The following is a 16,976-nucleotide window of genomic DNA, read 5'->3' as shown; positions in this document are numbered from 1 at the left end:
CCCATCTCGCTCCGCTGCATACACGCGGGGGAGACTCAAACTGGAGGGCAAGGGACAGATGGAATGGGAGAGGGAGGCAAGCAGGAGGAGCCTGGGGACAGGACGGGGGCACGGGGAGGAAGGAAGGAAGGGACGAAGCCTCTGCCGGGAGGATCCCTCCCTCTCCCTGTCTTTTCCCCCTAGGAAAATAAAAAGGAAGACTTTTCCCTGCCTGGATTTTTTTCCCAGCGTCCCTGGCCGCTGCCGGTGAAACCCCATCTCAAGCCACCCCGTCGCCATGGCAACGGGCCGAAAGGAACAGATGGTCCTGGCGAGCCAAATCCCAATTCGAGGGGGAGCAGCGCAGGGGTGCGGGCAGGGCAGGAGCAGGCCATGGCCACACGCCTGGGGGGGACAGGGAGGTCTCCCCCCTCACGCTCATCTCCCTCGTCCTTCAGCTGTGGCAAGGCGTTCGTAGGCTTGGTGCCACCTCGGGGTGGCCTCACAGGAGGGAGGGACGTGCACGCTGCCCTCCCAAGGGGAACGAACCCTCGGAGACCCACCATCCCGTGAGCTGGACTTCCCTGGCTACGGGAAGAGCCGCGTCTTCTCAGACATCTCCAGCATCTCCCTGCCCGCCTTTAGCAAACCTCACCCCCTAAGATGGCGGACTGCACAGCAGGTGGCTGTGGGGGCCAGACTTTTTCATCTGTGAAGTGAGCAGGCACAGGGCTCAGCTGGCACAGCCTTGCCAGGTCTCCCAGACGGATTCATCTGAGCAGACCGGGGATGAGGACTGGGTTGGGTGAAGATAAAACTCGGCCACTAATCTCCCTGTGGATTAGCCTGTCCACGTGGGGCCGTGGTGTGGGGCTTTGGAGCAGACAAACAACATCTAAGCCCTCCTGGAGATACCCACGACTCCTCTGGAGTATTTGAGAGAAGCAGCCAGGCATGCCCCAGGCACCCTGAGAGAAGAGGGTGTTTCTCAGGGGCGCAGACCTCTTCTCTTCAGATTCGCAGGGTGAGCTGCAAACCCAACACAGCTTGGTGTGGTCAGCCCCACAACTGGTTGCATTTTGGGGGAAAGCAGCAGGTGTGAAACTACACTTCAAAGCCGACAAAGCTGTCTGGACCTGCCAAGGGGAAGGACTCTCTATGGGGAAACAGGCTAAAGACGCCAAGGAACATTGTTGCAAGAAAGAAAAAATAAAAGAAGTGGCTTTTCCTTTAGGAACCTTAGCTCCTAGCACAGGCTGTCTCAACTGCTCAGGCCCATTTTTCTCAACCTGAAAAACCCAAAGCAACACTTGCTCTCCAGAGCCAGTTTTGGAGCCGTTACCACCATTATCACAACTTCCTTAGCTCCAGACAAGTTCAGTCTCAGTGGAAGATGGCTGAGTTTTGCAGCCCTGTCCACAGATCCACAGGGGCCAGAAAGCTGCTTCTGTTGCCCACGGAGTCTCAGGGAGCTTTCGTCCCGCTTGGGAAGCAGTGTTTTTTCAGGGCTCGAGGGCCAGAAGAGGCTGGGGACAGAAAGCGGGCAGTCCCAGGGTGAGAAATGAGCGTGCTGGGAGGCTGCACAGAGCGCTGCAGGGAGGTGGGAGATAAACCCCCTCCTGACTAATAGCAATCACTTCTCCCTACACCACCCGTTCATGCACCAAGCTGCTCCCTTTCCCGTGGCCCTGGCACGCTCACAGAGATGCTGGCCTCGGGGGCCCAGCCCAGCCCAACCGGCTCCCAGCCCACACCCGTGAGAAGAGCGAGAGCCCGTCCTGCCTCTCAGGTGTGGCCCTTCGCCTCCGGGCTCCCGCCCGGCGAGAGCACTGGTGCCAGCTTGGATGCGGCCACTTTTGCTGGTGAGAGAAGGGGAGCAGGAGCTGCAGGGCTGCAACACCCTGCCACGGAGGTCTGTGCCAGGGCAGCTGCTCGTGGGAGGCTGCAAAGCCTCCTGGTGCGGACGGCGTTGTCCGCAGCTCCCCTTTTCTGTGCTTCCTCTCCTTCAGAGGGGGTTCCCAGGTTTTTCTCCTGGCGTCTGGGTACAGCCCTTTCTTCCCCAGCCCGACAAGCCCTGGAAACCCACATCTTTTCTCTGCAGAACAGGTTGGGTGCAGGAGCGGCCGTGCCCGCTTCCCACGCGCCAGCACAGCCCAGCCTGGCCCACACCCTCCCCCTGCCCCAATAGTCCATCTTTTTTTTTTCCCTCTGCTGTCTTTCCTGGATCAAAGCTGCCTCCCCTCCCTGTATTACAAACATTATTCAGCTGCTAGATAAGAAGCTCTCCAGCAGCTCTTTATTAATCCCACTGGAGGCAGAAAGAAGGCAGAGAGAAAGGACTCAGCGTGGCCAGGACAGAGACTAATGTTCCACGAAACACCTTTGCAAAAGAGAGGCATGTCTCTTTCCCCAGAAAGTCTCATGGGAAGCTTGGGTAATAATTAACAATTATCGAACTTTAAACCCTCCGTCTCTCTCTTTGTCCTGACCAGGATTTTGTAATAACTCATCCAGTCGGAAACATTCCCAGCCTGGTTTGCTGGGGCACACTGGGGCAGGAGGGTTAAGGAGGGGGATGCAGAGAGACTTTGGGGCAGGCAGGAGGCAGTTGCTGAGCTTGCTGCTTCCTTGCTTCTACACTGAGCTGCAGTGTCCCAGCTCCAAGCTTCAAGGGAGCCTGGATATGAACCTCCTTTCCCTCCTTCAATGCATCTTGCAGCTGCTTTGGCTACAAAAAGAAATGGCTTCTTGTGGTACACATCTTCCTAGGGAAGTTTCCCCCAGCCTTGGAATACCATAGACTCTTGCATATGGCTAAAACCGTAATCTACCCAGGAGATAGACTCGGAAGCTTTTACAGCATAAAGACACTTGTTTAGATCCATCTGCTGTCTGAGGCAACTATAATCAGAACCGTGTGATGGCTTGCACGTGAACCAAGTTGGATGGCCCATAGGGCCTGGGTTTCAATTGCTACCTGCCCCCTCTTATGGAAGGACCACGGAGTTTTTGAAGTGCTTGTTCATGCAACAGGCAGGGCATTTCTGTTATCTGCATCCTACAATGGGGCAACTCAGGTGTTATGAAACTTGCTCGCAGCCACCTAGGAAATCAGTGGCAAAAGCAAAACGCATTGCAGATACCTGGAGACTTACATTACTGTCCCCAGCATGCAGCCATCCTTCCTGCCTCAGCATTCACAGCAAATCCACCAAGGACAGGGCACAGCGGGAACCCCTGTCACCTGCCCTGCCAGCAAAGAGCCAGGGTGTGGGTGGGAGCTGCCCTGGGCTGGCAGGGCAGCAGGGGTGTGCAGGCTGTCCAGCCCACACCTCTCACCCACCTGCAGCTCCCCCCAGCTAGTGAATGGAAACCAGAAGTGACCCAAAATGCAAAACTAGTGGAACAAGAAATCAAGAGGCCTTTGAATTAAACCGGGCAGGGAAGCCAATGGACCATGTTCACCCACTTCCATTATTTCAACCCACACATCACACACTCAGAGCAGTAAGAAACTGGGTCCAGTGTTTGCACTGACTGAGTATTTCCACATTGATCTATGCTAAACAATTTCTTGTCTTCTAAAATCCCTGGGCAAGGAGCTGTGGGGTCCTGGCTACTATGAAAAATGACAAAATAAAGGGGAGTCACCTTTCCCTGTGCTTTGCAAATGGTCTCCTGGTTGTATAGAGTAACGTCGGCAAGATCTGTTGTGCAAGGTGCCCTGCAGACACAGGGCAATATGAGCAGAGAAGAGAAGGACTGCTACTGGCAGCTTTTGACAAGGAAAGGCACACAGAGGTGAAGTGAGCTAGCCAAGGATATTCCAGGGAGCTTGTGGCAAAGCCAAGAAATGATGCCAGCCCTTCTGAGCTCAGCCTGCCTTTGCCATCACCTCCAGGCCATTCTTTCCCTTTAAGTAAAAGCTGAATCACGCTTGGTAGAAGTCAGTATGAGGCAGCAGATATTCCCATTTCCAGTGAGGTACCGTAAGGTACTCCACAGGCATGGCAGCAATTGGAATGTCAAGAATACAAAAAAATATATGTACCTAAAAAGAATTATTTTAGCCTTTTATTTCCAAAGCGAGTTTAGAGGCAGTGAAAGGTCTCAGATCAATACCAGCAAAACTGCAAATTGGAGTCCTCCCCTTAGCCATAGAAAGGGTACAGCTGAGACAGCATCTGCACAAACAGCCTGCCCACAGTCTCTGCCAGCGTGCCTCAGCTCTGACCTTGAGGAGTTGCCTTGAAGTGCAAGAGGGAAACTCCCCCCTCCTCCTTCCTCCCCCCTTCCCATGCAGCCCTGGGCTTTTGTTCCCCAGCACGGAGATCACTGCTGGTTTATTTTACTTGGGTACTTTCTGCCTAGAGAAGAAACTGAGTCTTGACAAACTCATCCCACATCCACACTAAGAAGACCTGCTTCATCATGCGGGTAGAAAGAAGTCCTAAGGGGTTCAAGGGGATTTTGCAGCACAGATTTTGAGGCAAATCCAGCCCTAGAGAGAGCTTAGCTACCAGGCTGGCTCTGGCATTTCAGATGGTGAGATGCAGTTGCCTGTTCATGCGCTCCATTATAAACAGGCCTTTCTTCTCCTCTGCTGCCCCACAGCTGTACATGTGCTCGGCCCCATGCCCCAGGGACCTTTGAAAACTGCATTATAGGTTCTCCCCATACAAAGTTTGGATCAATACAGCTGTCAGGCTTTGGCCACATTACCCCTGCTAATTGGAATTACAATAGGCAGACTGCAGCTTTCACTCCATCTCTCTGTTGCTTGTCATAATGTAATCAAAATCTCTCTCGCTCTCTCTTTATCATGGAGCGTGACGGGAGCAGAGGCGCTGGCAACCACGCGGCCTCCAGAGACTACAGATTCCTGTGGATCAGACTGGGGCTGGGAAGCTTCGGCACAGGGCTGGGAAAAAAGCCCCTCCCTGCCAAAACTCTCCGGCCTGCCTTTGGCCAAGCAGGTTAATGGGAGAGACAGCCTCAGCCCCCCAGCTGCTCAGGGACCTGGCTGGGCACAGCAGGGAGACAGAGATGGGGCCTGAGGGGTGCTGGCGGAAGGAGGTGCAGAGTCGAGCCAAGACCAGAGGCAGCCACAGCTTGATTGTGGAGCTAGACACCGGCTGGCAGCAGACCCCAAACCCTCACCTGGCTGTGCCGAGGAAGGAGCCTCCCTCCTCAGCCAAGCAGTGCCTGCGCTGACCAAGCACGGGGGCACGGGCAGGGTGCCTCCTCCTCACCGCCTCCTGACATCCCCCGCTCCTGCCTCCCCAGCGGTGCTCAGCCACCCCCATGGCAGGGGGTTCCCACCCGCTGCCAGAGACAACAGTAAGTGGGGGATCACAGGATAAGCAATGCAGCAGCTTGGCGTGGGCATGGCACGGGGCACTGACCAGGACTCGAGTGGCTGGACAGCAACGAGCCAAAGCTTTGTGCTTGCATGGGAAGCTGCCTGCTTCTTGCTTAGCCCTAGTACAAGCAAAGCTGAGGTAGATAGCATCTAAAGGCTTCAGCTAAGTCAGGATCCTTGCCACACTAGGCGCTGTGCAAAAGTCCCTGCCCCAGCAAGCTCCCCACTACGCTGACTCACAAACCCCTGCCCACATCTTGCTCACCGCTCCCCGCCTATGTGCAGCAGCCCTGCCAGCAAGAGGCCATAGATGTCTTGCTTACACAGGCTCCGAAGGCTCGGCCAATTTACGGAGCCGGGGTGATACATAGCGGGCAATAGATACAGCATCTGTGATTTGTTGATCATTATCAAACGGCAGTAATGTAGGGCTGAATTACCCAGACGAGGGAAGGATCGGCAGCCCGGACCTACTCACCTCCCCAGAGACTGGCCATAAACAAAACCTAAATAATTAGAGTGCTTGGGCGGAGATGCAGCCTCTAAGTATTCTTAGGCTCACGCAAATAAAGGAAATAAATTCTTGGAAGGTGCCAGGCTGGATGGGGCAGAGGGAGGCTCATTTTCCACATCACTTGAGAGCAGCCATTATAAATCTCACTGAAAGATGCACCTCCCCAGGCTAGCGATATTTTTAAACTCCGGGAGAGAGGGGAGAGAAAAAAACACGTTTTAGTATTTACACCACAGGCAAAAAGGGTATTTAAAAATCAGGGTACAATTTTGGAAGTCTGTTCCTGCCATGCCAAGAAAGACAGCAAGAATTTTATTTCTATAGCGTGATAGCTGGATATATCAGCCCCAGAGAATTCATTCCTACCACCATCCTTCTGCTGCAAGCTGAGAAATCAAACTCCCAGAAGGACTGGGGGGAGTCAGGGGATAAAGGTTCTTTCACTGGCAAATTGCTAGTTCAGTTCCCAGCTGAATCAGTAGCAAATACAAATCAGCTCCTCTGAATCCTGAGGGGTGACTTCTGCACTGTCCCTGCTTACTTGGTGTCTGGGATAATGTCCCATAGGAGATGAGACGACACGGCTCTAGACAGCAGCACCCTCACGGGAACAGCAGTCTGGTTTGCTGGGCCAGGAGCCCGAGCATGTAACCAGACACAGCGGGAATGGGACACCAGGGCACAGGGACCTGCTTGCGGATGTCAACTGAAGGATATGGCCCTGGAGTTGGCGCCAGGGCAGAGCCTCACGTGGTGCTTTGCCCGCTGGAGCAGTGTGTCCCAGCCGTTGAGTGGCAAGGCCACCTGAGCTTTGGGGCAGGAAAATCCACGCATCGGCTTGCACAGGATCGCCAGGCCAGTTTTAATTTCTGATGCTTTACTGTTCCCCCAGTTGGTTAGTGTTTCCTTCCCTGCACAGGGTGGGGAGTGGGGTGGGCTCCGTTTTTGGCAGTCATCTAAGAAATCTTGTCAACGGCTGACTGATCACAGGTTGAATGATGCTGCGTGGCAACTGTCTGCCACGGGAGGTGTAAATGTGAGAGTTCTCAGCCCTGCTCTCAGGGGGGTCCTAGAGGACCCAAAGATAAACTGCCAGAGCACTGCCTTCCTCTGCAACCACTGCAGCTCCACTCCTGCCAAACTCAGCCCTGCTCCTCAGGCACTGAGAACATTCCCCCTTTTACAAGCCCGTGCTCTGTGCAAGCCTCTCTCCCTGCCATCCCTCCCACCCCTTACCAGGACTGCTGTCATCCTCCCAAAAGGATCCTATTCAGCTTGTATCAAAGGGATACATGAGCACACCCATTAGGCATCAGAGCATCAAGCAAATCCCCAAACAAGCCGCCTCTAAAGATCAGAGCATACTGTAATCACTCCCTCTGCAAGGAGATCCCAATAAGCCCTCCCCCACTTTCTCTGGGTTCTTGCAAAACCCAAGCACATGAGATACGTTTGGCAAGCTCAGCACCATCACTAGTAAAAGGCTCTTCATAAAACTTGCACACACAGAGCTCCTGGCCTCTGTCTGCTCCCCTGCAAGCCCTCTCCCCCATTTCGGCACACAGCAGATGTTCAGAGGCTGCCCCAGCCCTCGGGCCCTGCAGTAAGGAGGACACTGCTGCTGCCCTGAAGGTCTGGGTCTCACATCCCCACCTGCAGCTGGAGGGCACCACCTGGGCTGGGCAGCAAGAGGGGCTGCTGCAGATGCCACGAGCAATAGCAGCAGGTCCCGTCCCCTTGCCGCCCTCCTCTCGCTGCTTCCCCCTGGGGAGAGAGCAGAAAACCAATGCAAGCCTGGGGAGAGGGGAGTGCTGGCAGCAGGTGGCCATGCCTGCACGGGGGCAAACACCAGGACAGCAGTGGCACTCTGGTACATGTGTGTTGATTCACACGTTGGTGCACATGACTGTCTTTCACAACCATGGCCTCGAAGAGAAAAGCAAGAAGCGTTTTCGAAAGCCTTTCGTAAGACACCATGTGCTTTACCAATATGGCACAAGCAGCACAGTACTTGGCTTTGAAGTCGTGACGATAGGTGTCCTGTAGTTTTGGATCCTGGGCTGGTCTGAGACTGCACTTTCTTCAGCACCTACCACCTAGGTCTTAGCCCCTTGGTACACAAAAATGAACTCATCCTTCCCGACTAAAATATACAGAGCTCCAGCATGTCCAGCTGTGGGGTGCAATGCACGACCAACATCACCCAGCAGCACTGCCTAGAGAGCCAAGAGGGGTCCTGTATCCAATGGAAACTGTGGCAGCTGATATAAATTACAGCATGGCAAGGATGCTGCTATGCAACACATCCCCGATCCCTAATGACCATGAATGGGCACAGCCTTGGTTCTCCCCTGCACCCAGAAGATACCCCTTCCCGCAGCTCAGTTCCTAGCCACCTTGCTGGTGCAGCTGACAAGGGGAAGAGCATGAACGGGCCCAGGAATGAACAGCTTGTGCAGTTGTCGCCGCTGTACACCACCAAACCATTAGCTGCTGCCTTCTGTGCCAGCCCTTAAAACAACACTTCTCAAATGGCACGGGCCTTGGCTAAGTGACTAAGGTGACATAGGCAAGAGCAGCAAGGAAATACTGTGTGCTGCAACCTCTTTGGAACAGGGGCGATCCTGTTCTTGTGTGTACTTACAGCCCCTAAACCGACTTTAATTATCCATCCTTAACATTTCCTCTAGTCTTGCCCCCCCCCCCCCCCCCCAAGCTAGGAAGGCCATTGGCACAGCTACTCTGGTAGGAACGTGACTGGGCTTGCCTACAATGGGTCTCAGTGCTGATTATCCAGCCCAGGAAAAGTCAAAGACTAAAGCCCATTGGATGCCTCTCCCTAAGAAAAAAGTAGCCATAGCTTGGTGCAGCTGAATTCTCCAGTGAAACCAGCGTACTCCTGACTGCAGGCTTTGTATGGATGTTTAGCGTGCTGGCAGCAATGTGCACCCTTCTCCTGCCCACCCCAGCATTCATTTTATTGGGCATATAGCACTCATCAGTCTCTGGCGCAGCAGCTATAGCTCTGGCAGGTAGTTAGGAAAGCTGGGTCTGTAGCACACTGAGATGGTCTCTTTATTTCTAGTCCCAAAGCAGTGGGAGGGTGAGGAAATGTTTCAAGGCAGGGGGAACCTCTGTCACGGCCATGGGTTTGGGTGAGGGGTGAGCTATAACTTTACAGTGTGCTGATAACTCACCCGGCCCCAGACTCTGAGCTTAGCCAGCTCATTTGTTTGGGCTGTTCAAGGATGGGGCATGGTTCATTCCTCCCTTGCTGCTCTCCCCTGCCCTGAGTGTCAGAGTGCCTCACGCAGACCAGCATAACTATCACGTATCAAGCTGCTCTACACAGAAACCTGGACAAGACAGTGACGGAAACCCTGACCTTTCTCCTGAACTATCCAGCTCTCTGTATGCGCCTCTGAGCAAACCTTGTTCATCATATTAAACTCTCCCCTAGGTCTATGACTTCTGCCCATCATGGACCTGGACCGTTTGTAACCCCTAGCTTTGCTAGGACACTCAGCACAACAGCCTCTAATTGTAGGCCTCTGCTTGAGCTCTTAAGTTCCAGCAGCCTCTTCTACACATTAGCATTAGAACCTGAGTCCATAGCCAGAACTCTGCCCCCAGACTGCCCCCTTGGGCTGTCTTTCCTAGGGACAGTGAAAATGGTCAGTGAAAAGCTTCTCAAGCAGTACCGCCCTTGGTCCAGAGGGTATCTTGCCAGGGATTAAGAAATGAAACCTGATTTGGCCAAGAGTGTGATCCTCAGTGCAAAAGGTAGGTACCTATAAGGCCAGCTGAAATCCAGTGTCCCCCCTCCTGGATTTGCATGATGTGGCTACAGACCCTCCTCTGCAGCAGCCTGTTCTGATACCGTGTCTTTAGCCTCACACAGAGAACAAGGCTGGATTTGGTCTCAGGTGGCCACATGGCGCACCGCTCCAGCCCCCTCGTCTCCGCACAGACAGGCCTTTGTGCTGGGAACCGCTCTCGCCTGTCACCAGAGCAGAAATGCTGGATGTTAGCCACTCGCTGCGAGCTGCATGGACCCTCTGTCACTCCTGGCCATGCCTCCGGATGCCTCACTCTAGCATGTCGGGGAGGAATGGATCTTCCATGGGAAAGGAAAAATAGACTCAAAATCAGTCTGATTACGGGGTTTTCCCACGTAAAGAGCGAACTCCTGAGAAGAGAGATGGAGGCAGAGTCCTCTTGACTAACCAGGCTTGGGAGCACCTGCTGTCTCATAGCCAGGTGGTCCATCTGGTACCTGCCGCTGCTTCAAGGCAGTGATGTGATTTGCAGGTCCTTCTGTAGCATCCCTGCATGGTCGGGAGCAGATGGAGGCACTTTGCCATTTCCTGCAGTTAGAAAGGTAAATAGGCTGGGATGGGGAACAGAAAACCCCATCCCTGTGTTTTTCTTTCAGGGAGGAGAGTCACACAGATCTTGCCTCTCCTTAAGCTCTTCCCCCCTGCCTACCTGTAGGTCTAATGAAGAAGGAAAGTAGTGCTGTACACCAATCTCCAACTGGACTGGCTCAGAGCCAGGGAGGGCAGGCCTGGAGCAGAGCGAGGGAGAGAGGCAGAGTTGGGTGGATAGCGCCTAGAAAGCCTTTCCTCCTGCATCACACCAAATAATGTCAAAGGAGGATTATAAACCTCCTGCAGGGACAGCTTTATCGTGGGGGAATGGAGAAGAGACGGTTCATCAAGTTGGGTCAGTTCCTCCTATCCATCCCCAGCACCCCACAGAGATTCCGAAGGGACAAGAGACCGCTGGCCAGATTCCCCCTAGCCCCAGCTGCTGCAGACCTGTGCCATACAGGGCACAAGCAGCCTCCTCTAGCCTGGGACCCCCTGTCCTCCTGGGCTGGGCAAACAGCAAGGGACTGAAGCTCTCTCTCCCCCCCTCATGCCCAGTAGCTGCTGTTTGTCTGCCTTGGGATTGCTGCAGAGCCGAGAGCTGCCGCAGCTTTTATGATGCCAGCCTGCGTGAACAGCTGCATCAGCCCCAGAGATGGGGAGAAACAGCGAATGGACAGCGAGGCATTAAACTCCCCACGCTTCCTGGGGCGCCCATGGAGGCAGGGTCACACAGAAATGACAGCACGGGGCATAAAAATAACACAGTGCTGGGAAGGTAGCCCTTGCGCCTGCAAATTTCGCTTCCCGTTTCTGTGTGTGACGGAGACAAGACTGTAAACGCAGGACTTTAAACCTAGCATGGTGGCACGGTGGAAGGACAGGGAGGTGCCTGTCTGGCTGCTACGGGCTCTCACGCGCAGACTGAGGGGAAACCGTCCTTCCACCCATGGATGATAGTTCACATCTGAGCAGCTTGGGCAGGAGTTTTTCTGCTGGTATGGAGCCGAGGCGTTCTGCTTGAAAACCAAGCTGGGAGGGTACGTGCATGTGCACCGGGAGGGTATGTGTGTCGATCTAGGCTGGACTAAACCTTCACTGGGAGAAGCGAAGAAAACTGCAAGGCCAGGAGAACATCTGTGGCTCAACAGCAGCCAGGAGGAAAACGAGGGGATGTATCATGAGAGATTTCATTCCTTAGTTAAACAAATTTTCACCTGAAACAGTAATCTGGGTTAGGGAACCCTCACTGCAGAGCTCTGAATTCTCCGTGCTGGGATGGCTGTGCTCTGGTAATTAACACAATAGGTGTCTCAAATGCAAACTGGGTCCCAGCTCCAGTGGCTGGCGGCATCAACTCACCCTGCATCAGAGCTGCCCTGATTTAATCTGACGTATTTGAAAAAGCAAGAAGATCTCTAGGGGTTGCTCAGATTGGAATACCTTTGTCCCTCTCTCATTTGTTTCTGCTTTTTGCACCAATACGCCTTGCTGGCCTGTGAAAAGGACTGAGCAAGAGCCATCAAGACCTCGAGCAACAACATTGCAAGACGCGAGCTTTTTCTCAGAGGCCCCGAGGATTGTGGCCATCCATCTGAGGACTTAACCAACTCATCCCTGCAGCATTCACAGAGACTTCTGCTCTTCCAAAAAATCTTTTTCCCCTGGTGCTGCCCCACCATCTCCTCCACACGCCTGTCTGCTGGCGGTGCTGTGTAACTCCCCAGGGTGCTGGAGGTGGGAAAGAGCCTTCCCCTGGCTAGTGGTGGCCTCTCGATGCTCTCCGCCTGCCTTATGATGGGCTGTCCCCACTGTCCCCAGCCTTAGTGGTGCTAGCAGAGGGCAAGGGGTGCCAGGGGAAACGCAGGCCTGGGAAGCAGGTCACGACAACCGGCTCTTCTGGTTCCCTTCGTGATTCAGCTGAGGTGTGAGCAGTGTCCACAGGATCCTTCTGGCACCTCCCTGTAAACTTGGCTTTGTGGCTGGTACAGCTGCAGCCCAGAGGAGGGGCGATGTGAGGAGAGACGTGCCAGGCTCCGCCAGCATCGGCATCTTGTCAGCCACCAGTTAATCGTAAGCATTTGCCTCGTGCTAGATGTGTTGCTGGATGCGGTAATGCCCCTGCTTTTCTGTCTGTCTCTTTGCAAATGGATCCATGTGCACTGGGCTGGGAGCTCTTGCTTGATTAACGCTGCCGGTTCAGAGAGCAAATAGCATTAACCACGGTCGTCCCCTGGGTCTGGCCATGGGGCAGACACCCTCCTGCTTGTGGGCTGAGCTGGCTCTCAGTACAGCCTGTCGCCTCACCCACACTGACACATACATGAGCTCATCAATTCACACCGGGTTAAAACTCGATGGGTCGGTTCCACCACAAGAAGCGAGGTTTAATGAGAAAATATCAGCAAAAGACACACTTTTACTTCCTGAAATAGCCTGATGTTGTTGTTTCTGAGTTTTGGGACAAGATAGATGGTGGAAAGAGAAATAACAACTAAGAACTCAAACCAAAAGCTGAACAAAACTCTAGCAACTTTTTGCCTTTGGGGAGCTGCTTTGGGATATTAAAGCAGCTCTGTAGACTACAAGATGGACCAGATCCTGCAGCGACACACTTTGACTATTCCCAGCACTCCAGAGAGCTGTTGTACCTCCCCAAAAAGGAACCCTCCCGCCAGCTGCAGCCAAGCTTGACCTAAAGCCTCCAGGTCACTACAGCTCAGTCAATGCGGCTTTCAAGTGCCGTGATGGAAAAACCCTGTGTCAAAGCTTCAGACACCTCTCCAGCTCACCCTTGCTAAGGATCTCAAAGCACTTTGCAAAGAAAGACTCACAGGCCCCTCTCAGAGCCCAAGAGGTAGCCCAGTGATAGCAGACAGGAATTTGTCCCCAGACAGAGGGGAGCATTTGGAAACAGAGGCCCAGATCTGCAGATGCAGGACCAAGCACAAGATGAACGCCTCTGCTCTGCGTGGTTGCATTTCAAACTGTACCGAGCTTCGTGGCAGGGATAAACAGACAGATTGTTAAGACTTGTAAAGCATCGATTTAACCGCAAGTGTTCCTAACCTCTGAAGATCAGCCACCTAGGATCTCTCCTCCCCGGTAGCCCATGGCTTTTCAATAAGCCCTATTTATGTCAATACCTTGAAGCCCCAATGCCGTAGCCTGAGTTGATACCTGGTTAATGGTTCCAAATGGACAGGAAGGCAGATTTGCATGGAAGGCTGCAGGAACCCTGAATTGAATCCGTTCTGGACGATTGAGCCGATCACATTAAAGATAATTTGTAAAGCAGATTTTTATAAGGGACTCCTTACAGCTTTTACAGCAGGGAACTTTTATTTCCTTATCAGAAAAAAAGCTAACATTGTCAGAAGGGGGAGGTAGTATACATGGATGGGAACAAAATGAAATGGCATTGATCAGATGAGCATGAAAGGTTTTCCAGAAAGCAGGTAGTGTCTCCTGCCTTCATCTCGTCTTTCTTGGGTGCTAGGTACCGAACCACATTTTCCAACAAAGCCCACAGCTACTAATTCACTTATAACAGAGGATCCTAAGTTCCCCTCTCCCCTTCTCCCTGATAAGCAAGCTTGTCTGCATTCAAAGCTTACATATGGCTTGTTATATATAAACCCTCAGCTGATTTTGGCACAATGCATTGCGAACTTGAGAAACTACCTGCCTCAGTATGGCATTCAGACCTGTGGTTTAGTAAGGACTGTCAGTCTGCTGTGGCTTTGTGCAGCACCTAGCACAGTATTGTGCTGGTCCTTCCCTGCAGCCCTGGGATGCATCCACAGTACAAAGAAGTGCACAAATGAATGAAAGGAATGAATGAATAAGTAATATAGGATCAGTCATTCCTGCAAATGTGGTGGATCCACCACTAAACTGGTCCAGCTGAGAGTCTCGCCCACACAGGCTGCAGGGTACTCGGTGATCACGGACAGAGGTTGGGAAGGATTATCTTCCTGGAGCATTGCAGAGCTGGCTGTACCCTTTGCTTGGCAAGGCACCACTAGATGCACCACTGGCTTATCCTGGCAGAGCTGTCAGCGGGACAGTGCAAGATAAACTACCATGCTACTGCAGAGTGGCAGGAGACGAGATTGCCTGACTGCTGGCAGCAAAGCCTCGAGAACAGCCAAAAATAGGATAAGTCGGGGAAAAAAGTCTCTCTTGGCAGGACAAGGTGAGATGCCAGCCTGCCCCAGGGTCACTGTCTGTGTGTCTCCTTGGTGAAAGCAATTCCTAGAGCAACTGTGGGAGCATAAACCCCTTTTGGTTCACCCAGCACAATCACCACAGCATTATTCCACCTCCAGTGCCTTTCCCGGGGGCTGCGGGGAGGGTTTCCTGCATGGGGCTGCCCGGTGGAGGGATAAGAAGGAGGGAAGACCAGGTGAAGAATGGCATGGAAAGTTCTGAGACTCCTTGTGAGGAGCCAGAGCTCAGCCAGGCACTTGCCTGGAAGCAGAGAGGAGTGCAGGGAGCCCAAGGCTGTCCCTTCCATCACCTCTTTTTGCAATGCACCGCAGATCTCTTTGTCCTAGGAATACAGAGGTATACCCAGACCTGGTTTCTCATCACTCTGTTAAGCTTTTCCCTCTGTCTCCCTGGTTTCTTGACCATCATCCCCTTCCATTTCACCTCTGTCCTCATCCATTTTAGCTGGACCATCCAGTCACTGTGCTCTGTTGATCTCCCATGCCCTGGATGTTATCATCTCTGTCTCTGCTAGCACCAGGGAACCCTGGGCCCTGGCATTTGCTCTGACGGCCGATCCTTTGGCCCGGACCTTGCAAACTGCAGCCACATCTCAAGAGTCACAGCCCAGGCAGCCTGGCTGCTCTTCTAGGATGCTGGCCCCCACCCTGCCTCCAGCGCAACTTCTCTCCAGCTGCAGATCCCACTCCTTCTGCAGGCACAGCCTGCCTCTTACCCCTGCAGAAGGCTGCATACCGACCCGGGGGTGGCACATGTGCCCGCTGCCGTGCGCTCCAGACCCAGCCACCAGGAGCCTAGCCTCAAAAAGGCAAACATCGGTTCTATTTGCATTTCCCAGTTCATTCACAAGCACTGTAAACCCAGACTGCTGGTCCCCCTTCCACGTCTCCCACAGCCGACTCCGGAAAGCCCTCCAGGATGGCATTAACCCATTCTGCACTGGAGCAGAATAAAAGAGTCCTGCCCCAGGGCACTTCGCAAAGTGGGTCACTCTCCCGCTTCTAAGATCTGTGCTGGAGCCCAGGGCAGGACCGAGCCCTGGGGTGGGGACAAACGGGCTGTTCTGCAAGCGCCAGGGTAGGTCGAACGGGCTGCGGAGAAGTCGATCCGAATCTTTGCCCACCTCGTCCTTTCCAGGGATGGATCGGAACCAAAGGGATGGATCAGATGCCATCAGGCACCCAAGTGCAAAAGCGGTGAAAGGAAGGGCTGAAACCTGGGAGCAGTGGAGCCCCTCCGCAAAAGAGCCCACGGGAAGTGCGTGTGCTGAGGGGAGCGGGGATTTCGGGGATGCTGGACAGCTGAAACCTTCCATCTCTCCTTCCAAAACATCTGTGCTCATTACCCAGCCTTGTGGCTCCCTTTCCCGGGAAGCCTGGCTGCCATGCCTCGCTAGACGTTGCTCGATCCAAAGAGCAAACAAACGGCCTCAGCTCCCAGGACTCCAGAACCCACAGCCTGCAGCTGCTTCCGAAACAAACGATCGTGTTGTTCCTCTCCAAGCCGGAGATGAAACCGGCCCCGACTCTCTCCCACCCTCACGCAGATGCTTCCACACCTGCTCCAGCCCCGGGCGCGCACCCCAAAAAGCCGATCCCATCCTTCCCCGCCGCTCCGCAGCACTTCCCGCACCCCCTTCCCTCCATCGGCACCCCGCAGCCCTCCTGCGGGGCTGCCGCGACCCCCGCAGAGCAGGCAGAGCCCACCGCCTCCTTGGGGGGGGACCGGCCGGCAGCGGCTCACCTGGTAGGAGCGCGGCCGCCAGGATGCAAACTCCGATAGTCCACCAAGATGCACGGCAACTTGTCTGCAGCTGTGAAGCCATGAGAGTTCCTTAGGAGAAATGGGCAAGGGTCGGTCTGGCAGCGTCGCTGGGCCCCCCACCCTCCCCGTCCCCGGTGATGTTCAGGTCTGCTTAAAAAAATAAAAAATAAAAAAAAAAAATTAAAAAAAAAAAAAGTAGGTGCAGGAGGACAAAGAGGCGGTGCGCCCAGCAGGCAAGCCGGCGGGAGGACGGGCGGCCGGAGGAGAGCTTCGCACATCCGCAGGGGCCCTGGGGCTCGGCGGGGCGCGGGGGCCCCTCTCCGCGGGCTCCGGGCGCTCCGGCCGGCTGCGGGCGCCGGGGCAGCGCGGGTGCCTTCCTCCGGGAGCGAGCACGTCCGCAGAGCCGGGCGAGTGAGGGGGGGGGGGGGGGGGAATGCAATTCAAAAAAAAAAAAAGGAAAAAGGGGAAAGAAAAAAAAAAGAAGGGGGGGGGGGAGAAATAAAGAAAAGCGAGGGAGAGCCCTCCGCGGGCTGCTGCCGCCGCTCGCAGCGCGGCGGTCCCGTGGCTCCGGCGGCGGGGCTCGGCAGCCCCCGCCCGCTGCCCGCCCTCCGCTTCCCGGGGCGCGGGGCGCCGGGAGCCCGGCGGCTCTCAGGCGGCGGCGGCGGTGGCGGTGGCGGTGGGCCGGCTGCGGCGCTCCATGGCCGGGCGGGGGGCGCGGGTCCGGGCCGGCCGCGGGGCGGAGAGGGACGGGGGG

At 54.5% G+C, this 16,976-nt stretch overlaps 1 protein-coding gene across 4 annotated transcripts in view; it reads right to left on the bottom strand.

Annotated features, from left to right (window-relative positions):
* The window catches only part of NECTIN1 (nectin cell adhesion molecule 1), a 104,325-nt gene extending 87,690 nt beyond the window's left edge, over window positions 1-16,635 (bottom strand). For all 4 annotated transcript variants that reach the window (XM_075035055.1, XM_075035057.1, XM_075035056.1 and 1 more), the window contains exon 1: window positions 16,202-16,635. In XM_075035055.1, the coding sequence (XP_074891156.1) occupies window positions 16,202-16,283 (82 nt within the window). In that variant the 5' untranslated portion in view covers window positions 16,284-16,635. The remainder of the gene's footprint in view (window positions 1-16,201) is intronic.
* Between the last annotated feature and the right edge of the window lie 341 nt (window positions 16,636-16,976).

The sequence above is a fragment of the Buteo buteo genome, chromosome 9 (genome assembly GCF_964188355.1).
Source record: "Buteo buteo chromosome 9, bButBut1.hap1.1, whole genome shotgun sequence".
NCBI lineage: Eukaryota > Metazoa > Chordata > Aves > Accipitriformes > Accipitridae > Buteo > Buteo buteo.
Note: the sequence above shows the minus strand (reverse complement) of the source record. Positions and strands in the feature narration are given on the sequence as shown.